Consider the following 21,263-nt stretch of genomic DNA (forward strand, 5'->3'; position numbering starts at 1 on the left):
GTGAAACAAAAAGTGCACAGTTCAGGTAACACAGTCCTACCGACCAAAAGCAACAACAGAAAGTGAGGTGACAGCAAATGACATCACATCCCACCCAGATGCAGGGACACAGGACAGCCGGCGTGGCGATGTCATTTCTGTGATTGCCAAACAGGACTTAGTGGCTGCTCATCGTGTTAAAGAGATGTTGTTATGCTAAAGTTTAAGACTAGGGAGGATCTAATTTCTCTACCTGCAAAAAAAAAAAATCCAACAAAGGACAAAATAAAAAGCCTGACAAGTGAAGGGAGGGAAAAAGTGTGATGAGAACGTAAAATAAAAGAAACCAACCTTTGTGAGATGCAAACCAAAGCAATGTAGCATGCAAAGAGAAAACTCACAGACAGAGTCATGCAAAAGGCAACAGAAATTATGTATCTTTAAAAAAAAATACACAGACAGGAAGAGGCGAGAGAAGCACAGCGTGAAGCCTAGGAATTTGGCCTGCCTTGCTGTACTCTGGTTGCTGATAAGGAAAGCCCACAGATGTGACACTCAGTTATGTTAAGTTAAATTTCATGCTTTACACCAACATCATGCAAGAACATCCACCCGGGACAGGTTAGTACGTGACCCCTCCCACCCGCTGTGCCCAGAGCTGCGGCACATCTCCGTTTGTGGGGAGCAGGAGCCCCTGTCACTTCTCCCAGTAGGGTTCCAAGTCGGGGTGCCCCGTCCCGAGGAAGCTCAGAGTGAGAGAGGGGTTACACGAGGCCAGAGAGGCTTCGGTGCACAGCACATGCATCAGGGTGGGTATCTCAGCGGCTGCCTTACGAAATGTGCGGCATCTTTTGTGTCGGGGCACTGCTTGGGGGTCCATATGGGGCTGGTCATGCTGCCAAGGGGGGGTTGCTGCCCCCCGGACAGCTCAGGAGAGATGGGCTGGCAGCAGTCAGGCTCCTCCATTGCCCCTCCCCACAGACAACATAGGAACCTCTCCAAAATTAGGCATGATGGAGATACGGAGCACATGAAATTCAGAGGGTCCGCCCAAAAAAATGCTGTGATGTTTGCCCCCAGTCTGGGGTTGCAGACCCCCACCCCCCATGATTCCAATCCCTCCACCTCAGCAGGGTTTGGTGGGGTTACTCCCTTCTGCAACAGGACTTTAATCCCTCCACTCCCAGAAAAACGTAAGGGAAATCCCCAGAACAATTAGACCAGAGCAAGCAAAAGCCTCCAACCCTTCCAAAAACCCTCTCCAACTTCTAGGTCAAAGTTTGGGTCACTTCTCACTGCAGCAATGATTTGCTCGGCCCTTCTGCAGACTTGCTCCCCCTCCTCCTATCGAGGCACTATGGCCAACTTCAACACAGCCAATCTGACAGTGGATTCAGCATCCAGCTTTTAGCCCCAATCCCTGATTTTTCTGGGCTCCAGGCAAAGGGAGGTCGGATGTCTTTGCCCCAGGGAAGTGGGAGTTAGTTACTCGAGTTAGTTACTCTTCCAACACTGCCAAGTGAAAATGGAAATCCTCCAAGCAAGTGCTGTCAGCTCGGGGACTCCAGAAATAAATGCGTTGTTAATAACTCCTCCAAGGAGATCACCGGCGAGGAAGGCAAGATGCCCCCCTGCCTGGGCTGGCTCCACTGCCTGTGCAACTTCTTCAGGGGTTGTTTTTCCCGTGAGAAATAAGGACAGAAGGTTCAGCGTCAACACCAGGTTTGCTACCACAGGCGTGCAGCGTGCAGCCACGCGTGGCCACTTTGATCCAGAGCCAGTTTGGCCAAGTAGATTTGAGCAGGTCAAAATTCTGTCCCTGCACAAAACAGAACTACGGACTCAGGAGAGCAGCCAGAAGCTGCCCTTTAGGTGTCATGGCTCCTCTGGGCACGGACGCTCCCAGAGGAAGGGCGAGAAAAAGTCCATTTTGTTTGGAGGAGGGGAGGAAAGGCTTCCCAAAAGACTCCCGTCTCTTTTTCCCGAGCCTCCAAAATGCCCTTCTCAGCTCTGCTGAGGAAAGGCATCTTATAACAGAAGAAACCACCAAAGTGATCCAAGACACCAGGTCGTCCCGGTGCAAAGCCCACCCAGGCTGTGGGGAAGGTGCTGTGCTGTGTTTGCCCACGTAACCGCCACACAAACCACCCATCCAGGAGCAACTGCTGGGCTCCACGATGCTTAGAAAGGCTCATGTGCACCCTGCTGCCCGAGGGGAACATCTGGGGCACAGAAAGGGGGCAACAGCTGTTGCATAGACAAACACAGTACAGGAGGGATCAGAGGTGGACTTTGCTGAGGTCCCATCCGTCTGCCATGGCTGTGTTTTGTTTTCCCTCGAGGACACCAGTAGGTAATGCTACCTTCTGTCTACTGCATCCCAGATCAGAGGTTTTGTTAAGCATGACTCCAGTAAGGCTACAGAATCAGTAGTATTTGCAAAAAGGTCAAATCTGTTGGAGCCCACTCTGTGGTGCACATCTCTGCACCCTCTCTGATGTCCCCTAGACTGAAGCCCACCAGGGTCCCCCTCGGGCACAGAGGAAAATGGGTTTCTCTCTCCTCCCCACGTTCCTACCTGCAACACGTAGCCCTCCCGGGCGCTCTGCTCCCGTCCCAGTGCCACTTTCAGCTGGTCCTGCAGGTGCCGGTTCTGCTCCAGGAGCTCCAGGGCCTCCTTCTGCTTCTGCTCCAGCTGGAGGGACACAAACAGGGACAGCATCCAGGGAGTGGGCAGGGGGTTGGCCATACGGAGCAAGCAGCTCGGAGGGGATGTGGAGCAGAATGAACGGGGCTTCGGATGGCACCGCTACTTTGCTCTGCTCTGGGATCTGGATTTCATTTTGCCAGGCAAAATCCCTCCCCCCCTGAAAGAACTACGTTATGCGTTAGTTTACTTTCTAAAGGCTCACTGCAGCAAAGGATGAACGGCACCAGCTCGTGCCAGGCGGGACCCTGGCAAATCCCAGCCTGCTTCAGATCAGCGATACTCCTGATTATTGCACGCCTGCACCCCTTTCATTCCTGCTAATACACCTTAATCCCAACTAACAACAACCTTTGTTACCCCAGCCATGGGCCTCTTCCAAGTGAGCTGAGTCTCCTCCTTCCTTTTCCCAAAATCCTAAGATTGTTTGATGTAGGCTCCACAAAAAGGGAACCTTTGTGGTGCGTGCTACAACTCTGCTACAGCCAGTTTACAGCTTTGTAAGACATAACTGCAGACGCAAATCTCTGCAGCTGCAGGGCCATGCAGAATTACGAGCCTGAATTCAGAGCCTGGTCCATGCCCATCAGTTGTACCCATCCCATCAGAGCAGGCTGGCTAACAGCCAGCAGGGGTGGGGGCTGGGAGGGGGTAATGAAGTACCACTCTTGCAAGAACAGCCCTGTTTGCAACCGTGGGAACATGAAAGCTGCTGGCAGGGCTGAACGGGAACGGATGCGGATCTGTGCCCTGCCAGCTCCCCAGGGGACTCCACAGCATCCCTACTCGTTGCTATTACAAAGCAGGAATAAATGCAGCTTTTTGAAGCCTTGCTCAGGCTTCCTACAGTTACTGCAGTGGCCTGAAGGCCGTTTCAGCAGGCAGCCTGCACCCCACACACGCCGCTTTACCTCCTTCTCCAACAGTGTGGTCAAGTGCTGCTTTGTCAGCCCCTCGTCCCGGTCTTCAGCATGGGCGAGGTGCAGGGGTGTGATGGGGATCTGCTTCTCCTCCCGCAGCGGGGTGGTCTCCACCTGGTGCCAGCGCTGCTCAATCTCTACGTGGACATTCTGCAGTTTGATGTCTGCTGGGACGGGCAGGATCCGGTCCACCTCCATCCTTAGTGTCTCTTCCGACCCTGCCCCATCCACAGTATCGATCATCTCAAAGCGCTTGCGCCTCTCCTCACGCCGCCGGGCCCGCTCCCGCTCCAGCTCTCCCGGGTCGGCGTCGGTGGCACCAGTGTCCCTGGGGAAGGCGGCCGAGCCGCTACTGGGGGAGTCTGCAGCGTTTGCACGCTCCTGCACCAGGGCTTGCTGGATGGGGCGAAACTCAGCCCAGTCAAAGGTCTTGGACCGTCCTTCTCGCCGGCGCTCGCGGGCACGGCTCCGCTTCTGCTCCGGGTCCAGCTCAGCTTGCTCTGCGTCTGGCTTCTCGCTCGGCTTTGGACCAGTCTCGAAGGAAGAGCTTGTTTTACTTTTCTCTTCCGGCAGGGAGCTGCGAGGACAGAGAGAGGGTGAAGGAAGGCGTCAGTGGGTGCTCAAGTTGGCCGGGCGCTCCCACACATGCCTCAAAGAGCTGGGTGGAAAGGGGCTGCTGGAAGCCCAAGCCAATACCAGGTGGGTTCCCCCCTACCCCTCCGTCCCCTCGCCCCTCAGGCGCAGGAGCTGCTGCTGCCCTTCCCTGGGGTCACGCTGGTGCGCAAAGCCTTGGTGCAAGCAGCCCCGGCTGCTCCCCAGCACGCCCCGGCCCCCGGCGAGCGGCCGATCCCGACCTCGCTCCTCCTTGGCAGCCACCCCGGGGCTGGGGACCACAACCCAGCAGCCCCCCACGGCCGAGGCACAACCCCGAGCGAGCTGCCCTGCCAGGTGGGGAAGAGGCTTCCAAAGCTCTTGTGGCACCAGCCGGCCGGCCAGCCGCCCGCCTCCCCGGCTGCAGGGCTCCATGCACACACGCCGGTCACCGCAGCCATAGTCACGTGCTGGCAGGGAGGATGCCACCAGTCCCACCAAAGTCGGTCTGGCTTCGGAGCTGCGGGGTGGAGAAGCACAGAGCAGCTCCCACAGGTCTTGGGTAACAGGGGGAAGGTGCTCCTCGAGCTTGCCAAAGTTGGGGTATTAATGAGTCGAAAACTTCTCTGTGCCACTATCTGCACTGAAGGCACAGACCTCCCCCGGGGAAACCTGCCTGCAGGCAGCACGGGCAGCACGGGCAGCCACCCCGGCATGGGCGTTGCACGCCGTACGCACAGTTGTCGGTGCAGCAAGGAGAGCAAGAGTTACTCAATACACCGTGGAAGCCACTGAAAATGTCGATTTCTCAAGCAAGGAATGATTTTTAGTGCTGAGTTAGAGGGTGGTGGGTTGAGAGGGGAGACATACTTGTCAAGCAAGGGAAGTTAACAGGGGAAGGCAATACCGTTTCCAAACCTACAGATAACCCATAATGCAGTATTAGCTTATTAAACGTAGACATGCCAGCCTTGTAACATGCAGATCAAAATTAAAAAAGAAAACAGCAGTATGCTAAGTTGGCAGAAGCCCGTTCTGAGGGAGCGGCAGGCATTTGCTGAACCCTCTTTGCTATCAGAAGCCCCCGAGATGCCTCCCGAGGCGCAGCCTTGCTGCTCAGGCTGACTTCTGGCTCTCCCTGCTGCCAGCACCACCACGGCATCCCTCCGGGCTTCAGCCTCCAGTGCAGCCTTGACAAGCTTTCTAGAAGGGTGCAGTGGGAAGAGCTGGAAAGCAGCTCCCCGGGCCCTTTGCTGCAGGCACATCACTGCTAACGGGGCTCTGACCCACGGGACCGCATGCACCGAGACTGCCGCGACCGGGAGGGAGCAGCAGCAGCATAGCTTCTCCTCCTGCCTCCATAACACACCCCAGCTCCTGCAGCCAACAACCTCAGGTATGTGCATACGCCCAAAACAAAGAATGGAGCAGAAGAGATGACTCTGCATGGGTCCAGGGCTAGTATCTTCCGATGCACCACAGGCTCAGTAGAGCTGGGTTTCAAGAAACTCTGGCAGTTACAGGCTAAAACCAGCTCAGAGAGAATTCCTTCTTCAGCTCTGTCACTTGCAGCTAATAAAATAAACCCAAAAGGCACCACGATGGAAACCACCTTGCTCCTCAGCCATTAGAAGATATTGCACGACTCCAAAGCCAGGCACTCAATCTGGAGTCAGTTAGCGATTAGAGCTGCATTTTAAATAAGTAAAGCGGGGAAGAGGTCGAGTCTTAAAATGGAGCAGAGCGCTAGGAAATACAGGGTGTCCTGGGGCCCCTCGGATGTTGTTGAGAGACAGAAATTACACTGTTCTAAAATACCCGTGGAAGAATCTCAGCATTTCTGGAGGCAGCATCTCTCGCGAGCTCCTTTCTCCTCTACTGCTTCCCAAAGGGCACGGGATGTGTGTCAGGGAGCGGAGGGGCGGCCACTGGGAACTGAGTGAAGAGACTCAGAAGGCTGACCCGAAGTGTCTCGCTTTATCTCCCGCAAGTGCCCCATGGCAATTAATTCTGCTTAAGCATTTCATGTCTCCGCCATCCCAGACAAAATGAAGCCACATCACATGGGAGGAGGGGGTCTTGGCCTCATAATGGTATTTATAGGTCAAAACAAAAAGGTTTTATCTTTTAATACAGGTGGCTGCGGGAGTGGTGCAAGCTGAGCACGCCATGGCAGTGTGCAAGAAGCACACGAAGGCTGCAGGGAACTGGGGGAGCGCTGGGGAACTCGCACCGGAGCTGCGAGCTGAACAAGGACCCAGCGCTGAAGCAGCCACCTTCTTTCTTGTGGGTATTTTATACCTGCGCGGTCATCGTCAGCAGAGTGTAATTAAGTGTCTCTGCAGACTGCAGGGCACTGCTGAGGACAGGGAACAGCACAGCATCTGCCCCCACCCCAGGTGCTGACGCACACAGCAATATAAACAGTAATTAGGACTCGAGCAACCGAGAAAACGTGTGTTTGGCTCGGTGGAGACATGGCAGTGGGTTAATGAGAGCCACAGGAGAGGGCGGCAGGAGTGTGCAGAGTCAGACTGGCCCCAGGGATGGGGTGAACATCGCTGCCCTCCCGGCACAGCCCAGCATCCACACTAACTTCCCTCTTGCACCCTGGCTGCGCTCTGCAGACATTCACCACCTCTCCATCACGAGCCTTTGGCAGTCTGTCCTTTGGCTTCCCAGCAGCCCTGTTCCCAAGCCGCTCCCCGGGTGTGGGTGTTAATGACGTGCCCCAAGCCAGGCGGGATGGGCTGAGATCCCCCAGCACACGGCAAAGGGCTTGTGAGCAGGCAGCGGGTGAACACAGCCCTGCTTCACACATGGCACAGCCCTGCAGCTCACAGCAACAACTCAGCAACGTGACTAACCCACGCCAGACCCTACCCCATCCACAACCAGCTCGGTGGAAAACACCAGAAGCGCACCCTCTTCTTCCCCAGCTGGGAGACTGAGAGTCACCTTCTACTTATGCAGCGTAACAAGTTACTGCCCAACTGGTACCCGCGCTTGGACCCTCCCACGAGGGTGAGCCAAGTCAAACCACTTCATGTGGGCTTGGGGCAGATGCAAAGACAGCGAGCACAGGACCACCGTGCTGCAGTAACCTGTTAGGCTATAAATATAGCCGGTTCTTTACAGGCAGAGAGGTCCCCTCAAATCTCCTTGGTCTTCATCTTCCTATCTAGTCACATCGGAAGATACCAGTGTGGGGAAATCAAGTGTCAAGACCAGGTTGCTTCTTCCCTTCTCTCTGGCTTTTATTTAAAGACAAAAAAAAAAAAAAAAAAAGGGGGTGGGGTGGGGAGGAGGGGGACGGCGAAAAAAGAAAGAAAAATAAATGGAAACTGCAGGCCTTCCCATCCGAGGTGCAGAAAGGAGGAGCATGCAGTGAATCACGAGATATACAAACCACAAAACGTTAATACAGGAGAGAACACAGTTTTCCAACCTGGGCTTCAGCACGGATAGTTTCAAAGAGAAGTTTTTCCTGGGATTGCATGGAAATCAAACATACACAGGAGTGAGGAGAGAGGTGGCTTCCCCGAGACCCCCGCGAGATCCACCAGAGCTCGGGCAGGGCTGGGAAAGAGTGGCTGAGTGCCAAGCGGGATGGGGAAGGAGAGGCTGGAGCATCTCCAGGTCAACAGCACCGGGTGAGAAGAGCCATTCCATCAACGCTGGGACAAACCTGGCAAAAACCTGCTCGTTGCAGCTACGGTAAGGACAGGAGATGGAGTTAACGGTGCGGCCGTGTCCACGAAGCCTGTAAGAGGTGGCCCATACGAATGTGGCTGGCACGGTTAGCTGTGAGGTCAAACACCCTTCACCCGCAGCCACAAGCGCTCACAGAAGGTACTCTGTGAAGCAGGGGGTCCCTTCCTCTGGCACTGATGGCAGGAGGAGACGCGAGCATTACTAAGGCACAAGGGGAAACAAGCTGCGGCAGCTATCTGGAAGATCAAAAGAGGAGGGAAGACGATCTGCTGGCTGGAGTTTAAAATATATCAGAGCCAAACAGCTTCTAAATTGAACCCTGGGCTCGTGCTGCCGTGACCCGTGGAGGGGATGGGCAGCTCATGCTGAACAGTAGCCAGAGGAAAGGGGGAACCCAGCACAACTGAATCCAAGTGGTTTCACAATACCTGGTGGGAATCCAGAGGAGCCTTGATATAGGAACAGTATTTCATACTCCTATGCACAAATTAAAGCCACATTTTCAACCCTCTTTGAAATCTGCACGCGTAAGAGTAACTCAGCATATCAGCATCCCCACAAAGCGTATCCAAATTAAGCCCAGAGAGAGGGATGTCAGAACGCGCTGCAGCTTCCAGGAACAGACAGGCTCGGAAAGAGGGAAGAAAAGGGATAAGGGAAAAATTACTCCTGCATAGCAAACCAGACAAATGCAGGGGCTGCTAAACTCCCCCCTTTACCTTGTTACATCAGGAGCAGTGGTGGGGCGGACGTGCTTCATGATGGTCTGGATCCAGTTGCGGCGAATGCCCGATGTCATGGCAGAGAGGGTGAACTCCCCTTCCTTCGTCTGTGGAGAGCAGGATCAGCTCAGAGCAGCTGATTGCAGACACCAGCACCTTCCCACCCCCTGCCATACCACCCTGCACCCAGCCCTGAGCACCCAGTGTGGGGCACTGCTTGCTGGCTGCATGGAGACCGCAGCCAGCCCCTCCATCCCCCAGCACACAGTGGGAACTAGCATTTCTCAGCAACCAGGCCAGTTTTGGCATAGCTGAGATCCTAAGGTAGAGACAAAACCTTCCCCTTCTCTCTTGCTCTTCCCCCAGCCAAAAAACTGGCTCTCCAACCCAAGGCTGCAGCTCTCTGGAGCACTGTGGGTGATGCCGAGTGGCCTCTCTTAGGTGCCACGGACGAGCATCTCCAAGTGGCAGCACAGCATGAGCCACCAGATCAACTGTCCTGCAGCCAGACTCTTCCTCCTCCTCAAGTTTTCCTTACGTGGATCTGGAAGCCGTAGTTTCGCTGAACCGGGTACTCGGTAACATCGTAGCATGTGGATAAATCAATTTCTCCATCCAGGTCAGCTGCCTGCAGAGGGAAGAGGTAAAATAAGCCATAATGCTTTGCAAGCCCAAAGCACGGTGGGCTCACAGGGAGGCAAGCAGCAGGTCCTCAAGAAGCACAAAGCCCTGAAGGGCGATGCTCCAGGACCTTGGCATCTGGGAAGACAACCCGTTAGGATCAGTTTGGGAGCACCTGTGGCTCCCCTGGATGCAGAGCGATGGGTAAACACCGATGGGGAAGACAATTACCTCCTCTGCCACGGAATCCCGGTAGTATCTCAGGCTCTGGTCAGTCAGCACAAACCAGTGCTTCTTCCACTAGGAAACAACCAAGACAGAACAATGACAATCCTGCACCTTCCCAAACAGCGAGGCCTGAGCAGCTTGTCACAGGCCACCCAGCAGAGACATCCCGCAGGGAGGCAGCTCGCAGCCTCTCCCCTCCCAGCTCCACACCCAGCTTCACCAACAGGCCCCCCGGGGGCGAAGGGGAGACCCGGACAGGCAGCAATGCATGGGACACCGTGATGGTTTGCACCGCCAGGACCCTGATTTTCTCAGCACCGCTGCATCGGCAAAGTGCCAGACCCCCGGCAGCACCAACCCTGCGTGTGGCAGTGAAACACGGTGAGAGCCACGGGGGCAGCTGGAGCCTTCCTATTAGCTCTGCTGGCAAGGATGACACTTTTAGTGATTGCACTTAACACCCTGGAGGGACTTTTTTCAAAAAAACCCAAAACTCAAGAGTAAAACATTCATGTTGCAGATGAAGCAGTAGAATGAACGAAGAACCTAGGAACTGGGCTGGAGCCTGTTCTTGGCCCTTGCTCTACAGGAATACGCCTTCTGCAGACTCCCGGTGAGGCACAGGCTTACCCAAGGCAGTTTCAGCTAACAAAGCGCTCGCTCCAGCAGCTGATTCTCCCTCTGGCTGCCTACAGACGTGCCCTCAGCCCCAGGGCACAGCACACCAGTGGGGACACTCAGCGGAGCCCTGGCCACGGTGCTCACAGCCACGGGCAAGGTGCCCTCACTCTTCCTCCATGGGCTGAGCAGGAGGGAAGCAAATCCAGGGAAGGGGCAGTTTGCAACCAGCCAGGGCACCCACGCTGCCTCGGCACACTGCCTGTCTCTGAGCCTTCGATAGGGCGGCACATCCCACATTCCTCCGGGAATGGACAGGAGGAAAGCGGCAGTGGCTGCTTCCCAGTGCCAACTCAGAGACATTTATTTATTTCTTGGCCTTGTCTTTTCTCCAGCACTCCAGAGACCTGATCTGAGCCTCATTACTGACGCCAAAGAGGTTGCTGGGTCGCAAGGGAGATGAGCCTAATAGAGAACAGGAACTTGAAACCAGTGCTGCTATTCAAGCTGCCCTGGCTCCCTAGAAACCCACGACACAATATCCAGCTGTGGGGCTTTGAAATCTCCCCGGGACAGAGAACCAGCTATTCCTGCTCCGAGACAAACACCGTTTGCACAGGGCTTGCACGCAGCCACTGCTGCCTGGCTCCAGAGAGTTCTACAAATTCCCTGTCAGTGTTCTGCCCAAGCACCTACAACTGGTTTCTCCCACTTGGAGCATCATTTTGAGATGTCAGAGAGAGCATCAGCCGCCAGAAACCAGGACTCTCACCTGTCCGTCCTCGTACTGCTTTGTCAACCAGCCCTTCTTGAAGTTCAGCAGGTCGGGCTGCAAGAAAGGAGAGAGGCGATCAGAGGGGTGGGAAGCATTTGGGCCCAAAAGACAACAGCAGCGGCTCGATAAAACACAGCGCAGCAATAAAAGAGGCTAGCAACAGTTTCATTAACAGAACTGTAGAATAGTTTGGGTTAGAAGGGACCTTTAAAGGTCATCCAGTCCAAACTGTATCATTGCACTGCGTGGTGGCTAACCATTTGCTCCCAGAACAAGAGAGACCTGCTGTATGGTTTATTCAGGCTGTTTTCTTCCTAGCTTTTCTCTTGCAATTTCCTACTGCTACACCAGCATTACAGATGAAGGGAAACAAGGAACTGGCAAGACCGCAGGCAGTTTTGTCCCTCTATTATATATTATGAAAGAAGAACTATGTGCTATCGAGGGAGTGGACAGACGCCAGCCTGAGCAGCCTCGGCTGTGATGCGGCTGCGGGCAATAAACCCACCAAGCCCCACCAGGACCTGAGGACAAGGCAGTGATAAGCCACGAACAAACTATAGAGAAAATTGCATTTGCAATGACTACGTCCATCTCTGAAGGTGGCTGTGAGAGCTGGGAATCCTGATCTTAGCCCCAACCTATCCTGCGAGCGCAATACCACCACCCACCTGCTTCTTCCCTGCCAAAGTGCAGGTGGGTTCGTGCTCTTGGGGTCTGGGTCCTGTTAAAGCCCTTTCCTGTACTGCAGGAGAGCGTCAAGCAAAGAATCTACATTTTGGATCAAAAATAACTGGCTCCCAACCATGCACTTTGCAGAGAAGGAAAACAGAAGGATTGCAAGAGTTACAGTTTTTCACAGGCTTGTTATTTATCAACTAGGAAGAAGCACAGGGCAAGAATCTTCCACAAAAGCAGATAAATCCCTCTTTAGCAGCATTCATACTACTTTACTACACCTCTTGGTTTTCTCCAAAATGTAAGCAAACCTGTAGGAGCATCCATGGAGGAACGGTGCTGCTAAGCAGTATATGCATGTGTTTCAGACTGGGCTGCAGCGACATGCTACAGAAGCACTGGAGGGGGAAGGTTTCTCCTGCAGGTCCTGCTCCTCCACAGAAACCCAGCTGCTTTCCCCGAGTGCTCGGGCAGGCAGGAGAGCACGGGCTTTGCCTGAAGCTGCAAAGCTGCTGAAGCATGAGAAGTTTGGGACCAGCTGCCACTGCAGGGTGTAGACATTAGAAACCCAAAACGGATGAAGCACTTGATGGAAGAGATACCCACGCAGCACAAGCCACAGCTACGGAGCCTAACAAGGGATGAACTCTCCCTCAGCTTTTATCCTGATGGAAAACTGATCTGATCTGACACAGAGAACCCAATGGGTAGGGGAGAGTCTTGCAATCACCGCTGCAAGCCAGCAGGCGTGCACATTTTTCATATGTTGCCACTTTTATAACAGGAGTGGCACAATAAAGGTGTACTTAATGCCAAGGAAAAGGTTTTCTTCCCACTGACTGCATAATTTTCTTGTCTTCACTAGATGATGTGCTTTGCCATTTAACGTGCACTTACTGCACCTCTTTATTACCACCAAGAATTTAAAAATCACTCTTGTGGCTGTACAAGTCTACATGAAAAGCTACAGAAATGCCAAGCTACTGCATTTTTCTGAGAAGTCCTTGAACAGAAGCTGTCCATCCACAAAAAATGCAGCTTGTATTTACAATAGGTCTGTAATCTTTTTGAGAGATTAGCACGTGTATTTATTTTGTTCCTACAGAAGGGCGGTGAGAGGATAGCAATTTTGTGTTTGCTCTGTACTGTTTGCCTCCAGGTCTGGTGAGCATTTGAAATATGCAAAGGGAGGAAAGCTCAGGAGGGCAGGTTCAGCCCTTCCTCGCAGCCTTCGTCCCACTCACACCCACTTGCAACTGCACAAACATCAAGGAAGAGGCATTAGAAAGCCGGGCCACATTAGCTCTCTGAAAATGCATCAGTCATGACCCAGCACCTGGTCTGAGTCCAGAAAATTGCACTGACCCTCTGCTGAGCTGGAAATGCTGTGCTGCAGTCTCTGCCAGTTCAGGGGGACAGCACAGGGCAAAGAGGGACTCTGGCCAGGCGACGTGACCCAACATCTCCAGGGTGACCTACAGAATTAGGGTCTGACATACCAAGCAAAGCACTGAGGAAACGGAGCAATCCAGAGGAAAACAATTAGCAAAACGGGGATCTGCTTTCCAAGCTGCTGCTGTACTTTAAGGAAAAGGACTCCTCGCCAGACTCTGCATTTTAATTTCTGCAACAGTAGAAGGGAACAGGCGAAAAACACAGCTCTCCCCCCGCTGAGCCCCTGTGACTGTCAGGGTCGGTCACACCTGATTCAGGTCACTGAAACCTGCTCCAAATCTGAGTCCATCCCATGTCCTACGTGCTGGCTTTGGCGAAAGCAGCAGACAGTCCAGTTTTCTCTGGACCTCCCTGGGAAAGGCCCCTCACAGCCTCCCCCACCGCAGAGGACATGGCCCTGGTAGCTCACCGTCATAGAGGACTCTGTGGACCTTCTGTCCAGTGACTTTGCCCGGCGATGCGGGGACAGAGGAGATGCAGACACATCCAGGATGGCGCCCACAGCTGCACCTTCGCAAGCGAAGTCCTGTGTAAACAGCATTAGCCCAGAACAGTGCAGGAACTAGGACAGCAAGTCCCACTCTCTTGGCTCATGGCACAAAAATCCACATTATTTAAGGGGCATCTCAGGCTCAGAACAAGTGTCATTTCATTGGCAATACTTTTTTTTTTGTCCTTTCAGGCATTAATTTGTTCCCAATATACCTAACCGTATCTGGGACTCTGAAGATTGCCTGTTTCTTTTGTTACTTCAACCCATCCTGATGTGTCCTGCCATGCCAGATCTGAAGTTTCCCTCTTTCTATTTTGGAGGAAGGAAAAAAAAAAAAAAAAAAGACAACCTGATTTCCCACTCTGATCTGCAGCTGGGCCAAGGGAGCGGAGCAGCAAGCAGCAAACCAGCGCAGACTGAGCACCCACAGCGGTTTGGCTCCTGCATGTGCCTGCCTGCGACTCCAGATCCCCTGTTCCACCCAGGGACAAACCCTATAGCTAAACCCTATAGCTAAACCCTCTGTGCTGGGCTGCCGGATCCCAGGTGCCATCCTCCAAACCCCACGGTGAGACCTCGGCTGAGCAGCTTACCCGTTTCCGTGGGAAAACCCTCTTCTCGCTCCTGCCCTGCCGCGTCTCGCTGGAAAGGGCAGCCCCGGCCGACACATTCGTTTCCATGTGCTCCGCGTTCTCAATATCTAATGCCTCAAATTTTTCAATTACCTGGGATCGCCTGGAAAACAGAGATAAAGGGGAAACCAAAGGCGGTTTAAAGACCAGAACAGCAACTGTGCTGAGCTGTACAATCCCACAAATGTAAGGCTGCAGAATTGCTCGACCCAGTGTTCGCTCACACTTGGCTTTGGGTCCCTGTTCCTCTGCAAGCTCCAGCATGCACAAATCCAGGGCAAAACACCCCGATCTGACATGTATCATTCTACCCATGGCCAAAGTGGGGAAAAACCTCATGCTACTCAGCTCAGAATAGTATTTCCTTAAATATTTAGAAAACCCTTGCAAAACCAGCAGTAACTTTTTACTTGTATATTTTACAGCCCTTTGAGAAGCAAGGATTATTGAACAGCTTTGACTTAAGCTTTGTCTTTACTCCCTAGCACTGCAGCTGGTGACGGCCCCCCAGGCCACAGAGCAGAGACACATCAGACCAAGCTGGGGTGCAGAGGTAAAGGGGTGGCTACGGGTTCACTGCAATAGCACCCTGCAAAACCTCAGCCCCACGCAGGTAACCTCCCCAGTGCTGCACTGAGTGAGGAGTGTCCGTAGATGCCTCCAGACAACGGGTCTGGCTTGCAGGCTGTGCCAGCTGAAGAGGCATGAAGGGATGAGGAGCAATCTGTGCAGGCACAACAGGGCATCCCCTGCAAAACCCCAGGGCTCTACCCTCCTCTCAAACTGGTCTGCAAAGCCAGTATGAACAGCAGGGAGCACAATGTGAGCTCTCAAACAGCACCTTGGTGGCCCATCGCACCACGGCACTTATGTCTCCAAGGATGGAGGAGAACTATGAAAAAATGTGGATGGAGCTGGAGCCAACCCCGGACCAAGCCTACATGGGATGCTCCTAAGAAGGAGCAAACAACAAACCTTTGCAGGTGGAATTAAAAGCACCATTTCAGCATGAAAAATTGCTCACTGACCCACAGGTGAGGAAATACTGGATTTTTCAAAGGACCTGCTGGTGTCTATGCTTGTGTGTCCAGCGGTTCGGGGGCAGGTATCAACCTCAGGTCTTTAATCACAACCTGGGAACATGCAGCAGTAGCCCACCACCAACATACCCCCCAGCTGAGCTCCAAGCTGTGAGGTTTAAAGCTCAATTTCAAACCTCCCTAAAAAGCTCAGTCCGAGTGTGTTCCTGACGCACAATTTGGACCCACGTGTGCCGCACCTAAACTCAGGGCTGCTTGCTCCATGTGAACCTCTAACGTGCATGAAAATCACAATGGCAACCACATGAGGGGAAACAGGTTATTGAAAAAATCGGTTTTAACACTTCCCACAAAAAGGAACACCAGGTTAAGGGCTCAAAAATCATGAGATGTTCAGTTTTCAACCAACATTTGCACCAAATTCTGTAAGTGAGACAAAAGTCTGAGCCTATCACATCCCCCCCCAGCGAGCTGGGGGCCCCCACTGCTGCTCAGAGAGAGGCTGCCAGGACCACGCACCAAAGCCCATAACCAAAGAGAAGGGACAACATTGGTGGGGAAGACTCTGCTTTGTAAATTCCAATCTCTCTGATGTTTTTATGAGACATCTATTCAGCCCCTGCTGCCTCCCAGTTTGCAGACTGGGAGTGGGCAGATCCCGGGCTCATGCAGAGCTTTCAATCCCCCTGGGATGTTCTGCTCAGGAGATGTGCATTCGTGTAAGCCAGCCGATGGAGAACTGTTTTGGAGTCACGATTTTTTAACGCTTTTTACACTGGCCCAGCCTTCTCTGAGTCTCAGTTTAGAAGGGAGTAAGAGGTCCATGAATTAACATTGTCTGTGCCCTATTAGGTGTGTGCCTGAAGAAAAACAAATCAGGAGAAAAAAATAAAAAACAACCCAACCAAAAACCATAAAACAAAATTAAAAGCAGGTTGATTTCTCATGAAAGGGGCTGCACCACCAGGTTGTTCTACGGCTTGAGATTGAGATGAGATGGTAGCGAAGCAGGCGAAGTAAAGGTGGACACGTCACACAGCAACACAGCAGGAGAAGGTGGAGAGCAACAAGACCTGGAAGAAAACAAGGCTGGAAAATGAATGAACAGAAGAGGAAATTATATATCTGCATCTACATACAAAACAAAATCAAAATCATTCCAGTAATTTGTCATTGAAAAAGGGAGGAGAAAAATAAATCACTGCAACCAAATCACAGCCCCAAGGGTTAATATCATCCAGATTACAGGAAAGAATCATTTTTTTTTTTTCCTTTAGCTCAATGTTTCAGAGAGGCTACTGCTAGAGATCCTGGGGGGATGGGGAGGGGAAGGGCTCTCCTCTCCTCCCCACCGTGCCAAGGAGAGAGCTGCTCCCTCTGAAGAGCAGCTCTGTGTGGACCAAACAAGGCTGCGGACAGGTACAGAGACACATTTTAAAAGCTGCGGTGCCATTTAGTGCTTCCTCAACTAACAAAGCTCATCCCAAGGAATTCCTCGGCCATGCAGGCTGTTAATCTTTTCCAGGCCACTAAACCCAAGCTGCAGATCTCAGCTGTTAGGTGGAGGGCTGCGTGCACTGGGAAGGAAAGCTATAAAGACCAGCATGAGCTATCATTACAGTGATTTTCTTTGATTGGAAGAAAGGGCTTGTTTTTATTGGATTCATTCATTATTTAAAAGCAAGAAAGACAGTGAGTGTCAGGAAAAGGAAGAGGAATTTCCCCAAAGGTCCACAAAAACCAAGAGGATAGTTTTACAAGAAAAAACAAACTATACTTGGGAGAGCAGGCACTCCTCTCTACGGGTAGAAGCAGCATTCAGAGCAGAGCCGTACATTTCAAGAATTCAGAGAAGGAATTTGAGAAAGAAAAGTCTTTTAAGCTATTTCAGGCAGCTTTGCTATTTATGGAAGCTAGAGATACGCCTCAGCCCCCTGACCACGCTCCTACAGCGGATCCGGCAGATGCCAGAGCAGACTCTTGCCAGCATGCGCAGAACACGGGGTCAACCAGGAAAGCCACGGTTTTAGAGGCTGCATCCCTGGAAGTGTGCAAGGAAAGCCAAGCCTGCCACCCAGAAATTCTAGTGCTCCCCGGGGAGCTGCAGGAGGTGGACGAGCCTGCAGCCGCACACCCAGAGGAAGGGGCTCTGGGTCTCTGCACCCAAAGGACTCCCCACCCCGCTGGTGGTCTCCTTCCCAAAGCCGCTGGGATGTGCCAGGATTAATCCCTGCAGCTGCAGAGCCCTGCTGGGATAAATGGGGACGGATGCCTGAGGTGTGGGCAGCGGTGCTGGCAGCCCCGTCCTGCCCGTGTGCCAGCAGAGGGAACTCGCACTCTGTCGCTCCGCCAAAATCCCAGCGATTATGTCCTGGTTTCTGATTCATGTTTGAGTGGCTGTGAGCTCAGGCAGCTGCATGGGGCGTGGAGCCAGCATCAGGTATAAACGGTCAACAGGGAAAATTTCCAGCACAGTCCTGCACTTAAGTCACGTAATACCTCTTACTATAAGGGAACAGGACGAGAAGCCTTGAACAACGGCTTCATCTGGAGCTAAGCCTACAGGTGTGTCACTCAGGATGCAGCACCGGGTACCTAAAATTATTTTTTTTTCCATCCATAGCTCTGACACTCGCACTGATCATGGTAGGTAAACAAAACAAAAAAAAAAAGGGGGGGGGCGGAGAACGAGCCAAAAATACCAACAGAATCAGAGCAAGCTTGTTTGGCTGCACCGAGGGATGAAAGGCAGATCTGAACGATGCCCGGCTGGCGCCTATGGGATTGGCATTCGGGCAAGTGATTTCAGGCAAGCGTTCCTGGACATGTTAGTGGGTTACTGAGAAGGATTATTAGAAATGGTGTTAGACCCAGGGGGAAAAAGCTGACCCCACAGCATGGAAGTCAGTTATTGTATTTGCTCAACCTCAAACAGCACAGACTGAGCTCAGGGGAGAAAAATGACAGGGATATGTGGACTAAGTAAACTCAAATTTAAAAAGCAGCCAAGCCAAGCTGAGCAGGGTGCTGGTGAATGTTAATTCTCTGGTGGTACACTGGACTGCCTTGCTGTGCCCTGCCGAGCCCACCTACACGCTCCAACACCCCAGCTCCGGGACACACAGCCTCTCCACCTGCCCGGACCAATTCCCAGGTTACCGGAGGAAAAAGCAAACGTGCCTGTCCCCATACACTGCCCGCCGAGCCATCCCTGCGCAGGGCACACTCCTCCAGGGCCACGGGCTGCAACCTCCAGCCAAACCCAGCCAAACCCTCCAGCAGGCAGGGAACCCTCGCCCTGCTCTGCCAATCACCACCCTCGCAAATGAACACTGGACGGGCTCAGCCCCACGGGCAAGCACCCACGTGCAAACCTGGTGCAGCACCTGCTCCTCCCCCCACACCCATCCTGCTCTGATAAAGGCCCTGGGCTGACGTAAGGGAATTTTTGCCAATATTGATAAAGCAAAAACACCTGGTAACAGCTCCAGGAGCCCAGCTGGGCTGGTAAGAAAGAGACTTTCCTTGGAAAAGGCACCCACCAGCAGGCAATGAGTGGGGCTGACAAAAGGACAGTCTCTGGCAACAGCTTCCTCTCCTGGGCCCTGTTATCTGCCTGTAAATCTGCTCCTCCCTGTCCTCAGCTGGCATATCCCAGCTCTGTTCTGGATCCCAGTGCTGCACGATCCCCCCAGGGCTTGAGCAAGGGACCTCGGAGGAATGCAGGTGCTGGCCAGGGCATCCTGTGCAAGCAAACCCAGCAGGGACACAACCTCACCCACACCTGAGCCAACAGGCTGCACCAGTTCAGCCTACAAACCAGCAGTCACCAGCCTCTTCCCAGCCCCAGCCCAGGTGACCAAGGGACCCATGTGGCATCCCTCTCCTTAATCCTGGGGAAGACCCAGTTCCTGAGGCAGAGAAAGTCAAACCCGTGCTCCTCTCTTTTATTTCCCATCCAGCACTCCCTGTGCAGGCTGTTGGGGCTGGGCTCAGTTTGGGATCCTCCTGCCGACCAGCAACACCAGTACAAAGTTACACCATGCTTCCCAGACCTGCTCCCAGCTCTGGAAGCCAGGCTGGAAAACAATCCTTTAGGGGCTGGGAAGAAATGGAAGAGAAGCGCCTGCTGAAACCGTGCGAGAGAGAACATGCCCGGAGGAAAACCAGGGCAAGAAAATCAGACTGGCAGGCAGCCCTCTCGCCTGGGGCCTGTCTCCCGGTTTGCTCTGCTGCCTTCACTGCACAAATGCATCTTTCCCAGGGCAAGTCGAGCCTGTCCTTTGCCTCGCCTGGAAAGCGCCAAGCACGCCGGTGCGCAGTACAGGCGTGCGTGTGGACGCCCTCCCCATCCTCCTCCGCACTAAGCTGTTTTGCAGCCCGCTGCGCCCTGCCTTGGCACTGCACCCGCCTCTCCTCTCCCAGATTAATGCCATGACATTTTGAAACCTCTTTCAGCTCATTAGGCAGTTGCGTAACGCACCCGGCACTAACACCATTTAGAGAGCTAACCTAATTAATGGTACCAGCTGCCAGCGTGTGCCATGCCAGGGAGGGGATGGAGAGGGTGGGCTTGCTTGCAAATACAGCCACCAAACATCAACCATCTCAGCCAGCTGTCCCCGGAGCAGCCAGGCAGGGTGACACCCGCCTGCCGGCACTACTAAGGACATCCCAGCTCCTGGTCGGGGTGGATGGGCATCCTTAAACCCAGGAGCACTGTAATAAAAAGGGGCTTCACCTGGCAAATGCCACCTTCTCTGTCCAGGGCGGTGGTGGGGACACAGCTTTGCTGCCGTTGCAAGCATGCAAGGGGACCAGCCACTCATCCCTTACCTTCTCTCACTGCCAAAGAGCCGGGCCACTTCTTCTCTCCCAGGGCTACGGGCCCGGGTTCTCCGCTCTAGCCGCTTCCTCTCCACCTGGAAGGCCTCACGATTACTGATCCTAATGGCCTTGGGAACGTCGGCCAGGGTGGTGTACTGCCGGCTGGCTTTAAAAGAAAGGGGACGCCCCGATTTTTCAGCTCCCCTTCCTACATCTCTGCTGCTGGAGTCCTTGTGCATGAGGCAACTGCTCTTCGAGTCCAAGGAGTTCAGAGAGAAGCTGTGAATCATTCGGTCGCCTGATCGGGTACCTGGGGAAGGAAAGGGCTGGGCATGCTCCTGCGAGGGCGATTTGGGATAACTGTACCTGTTGTTTGGGGTGCTGGGGCTGGGTGGGCTTGGTGGGGGCGGCAGCTGCTGCTCTTCCAGCTTCGAGTCTTGCTTGGTCTTCTCCAAGGAAAAGTACCCGCTCTCAACACGCGTCTTCCGCCCACAGTCTATCCGCTCTCCATTCATGGAGCTCTCGTCTAAGGGACAGAGAAGTCACTGCACTTGGTTTCAAGTCCAAGTTCCACTTTAACAAAGAACACCCCGATTCCACCCAGGACAGGGGCAGAAAAAAAGCAAAGACGGTTTGGGCCCCAGCCCTGTGCTGTGCCACCTCTTGCACCCTTGGCTTCTCGAACCTGGCCACCCCTCATGCCCATGGAGATGGTGCGATGGTCTGCAGAGAACTGGGGATGCTGGTCCAACCCTTGGGTCAGACTTGCAAGGATGAAAGACCTAAACCTTCAAACCAAGAAAGGGACAGCTGCAGTCACCACTCTGCACCCACCGTCATCCCCATCCTTCCCAACCTGGCACTGGCCACGTCTCCGTGGGCACAAGGCGATGGACACCTTGCTCCTGGCAGCCACGAGTGGGTGGAAAGCATCGCCCCCTCTGAGTGGGCAGATAAAGGGAACGGCCGCAGCACCTGGGGTCTGCCCGTGGCCCCAGCAGGAAGAGGCCCCAGCCCTATTGTTCCAAGCAGAACAATGCCACAGGCACAGCCTCTTCCAGGGACTCATCGGGGAGACCAAACACAAACAGGGCCCTGACGCGGGGCCCAGAGAAGGAAGCAGCACTCAGGGCTTGGCAGCCCCCCCAAACCCCAGGCTGAGCACAGAATGGCCCTGCACCCTCTGGGTGCCCCAGGCAGGGATTCAGACGGGTGAGAAAAGGCTTTCCCCACCCCAGCACAAGGACAGTGTTGCCTGCAAGG

The 21,263-nt window shown here is 53.6% G+C and overlaps 1 protein-coding gene across 9 annotated transcripts in view; it reads right to left on the bottom strand.

Moving 5' to 3' along the window:
- MPRIP (myosin phosphatase Rho interacting protein) overlaps positions 1-21,263 on the bottom strand; it is an 89,226-nt gene that overhangs the window by 23,150 nt on the left and 44,813 nt on the right. For 3 of the 9 annotated variants that reach the window (XM_080386627.1, XM_080386629.1, XM_080386628.1), the window contains exons 7-15: positions 20,010-20,526; positions 14,095-14,236; positions 13,418-13,534; positions 10,873-10,929; positions 9,486-9,554; positions 9,172-9,261; positions 8,631-8,740; positions 3,598-4,183; positions 2,558-2,674 (exon numbers count right to left, since the gene is read on the bottom strand). In XM_080386627.1, coding sequence (XP_080242753.1) covers positions 2,558-2,674; positions 3,598-4,183; positions 8,631-8,740; positions 9,172-9,261; positions 9,486-9,554; positions 10,873-10,929; positions 13,418-13,534; positions 14,095-14,236; positions 20,010-20,526 — 1,805 coding nt within the window. Of the gene's footprint in view, positions 1-2,557; positions 2,675-3,597; positions 4,184-8,630; positions 8,741-9,171; positions 9,262-9,485; positions 9,555-10,872; positions 10,930-13,417; positions 13,535-14,094; positions 14,237-20,009; positions 20,527-21,263 lie in introns of those variants that run through there. The other 6 variants (XM_080386632.1, XM_080386634.1, XM_080386635.1 and 3 more) reach the window with 4 other exon arrangements.

This window comes from Falco punctatus (assembly GCF_963210335.1).
Source record: "Falco punctatus genome assembly, chromosome: 4".
Lineage (NCBI taxonomy): Eukaryota > Metazoa > Chordata > Aves > Falconiformes > Falconidae > Falco > Falco punctatus.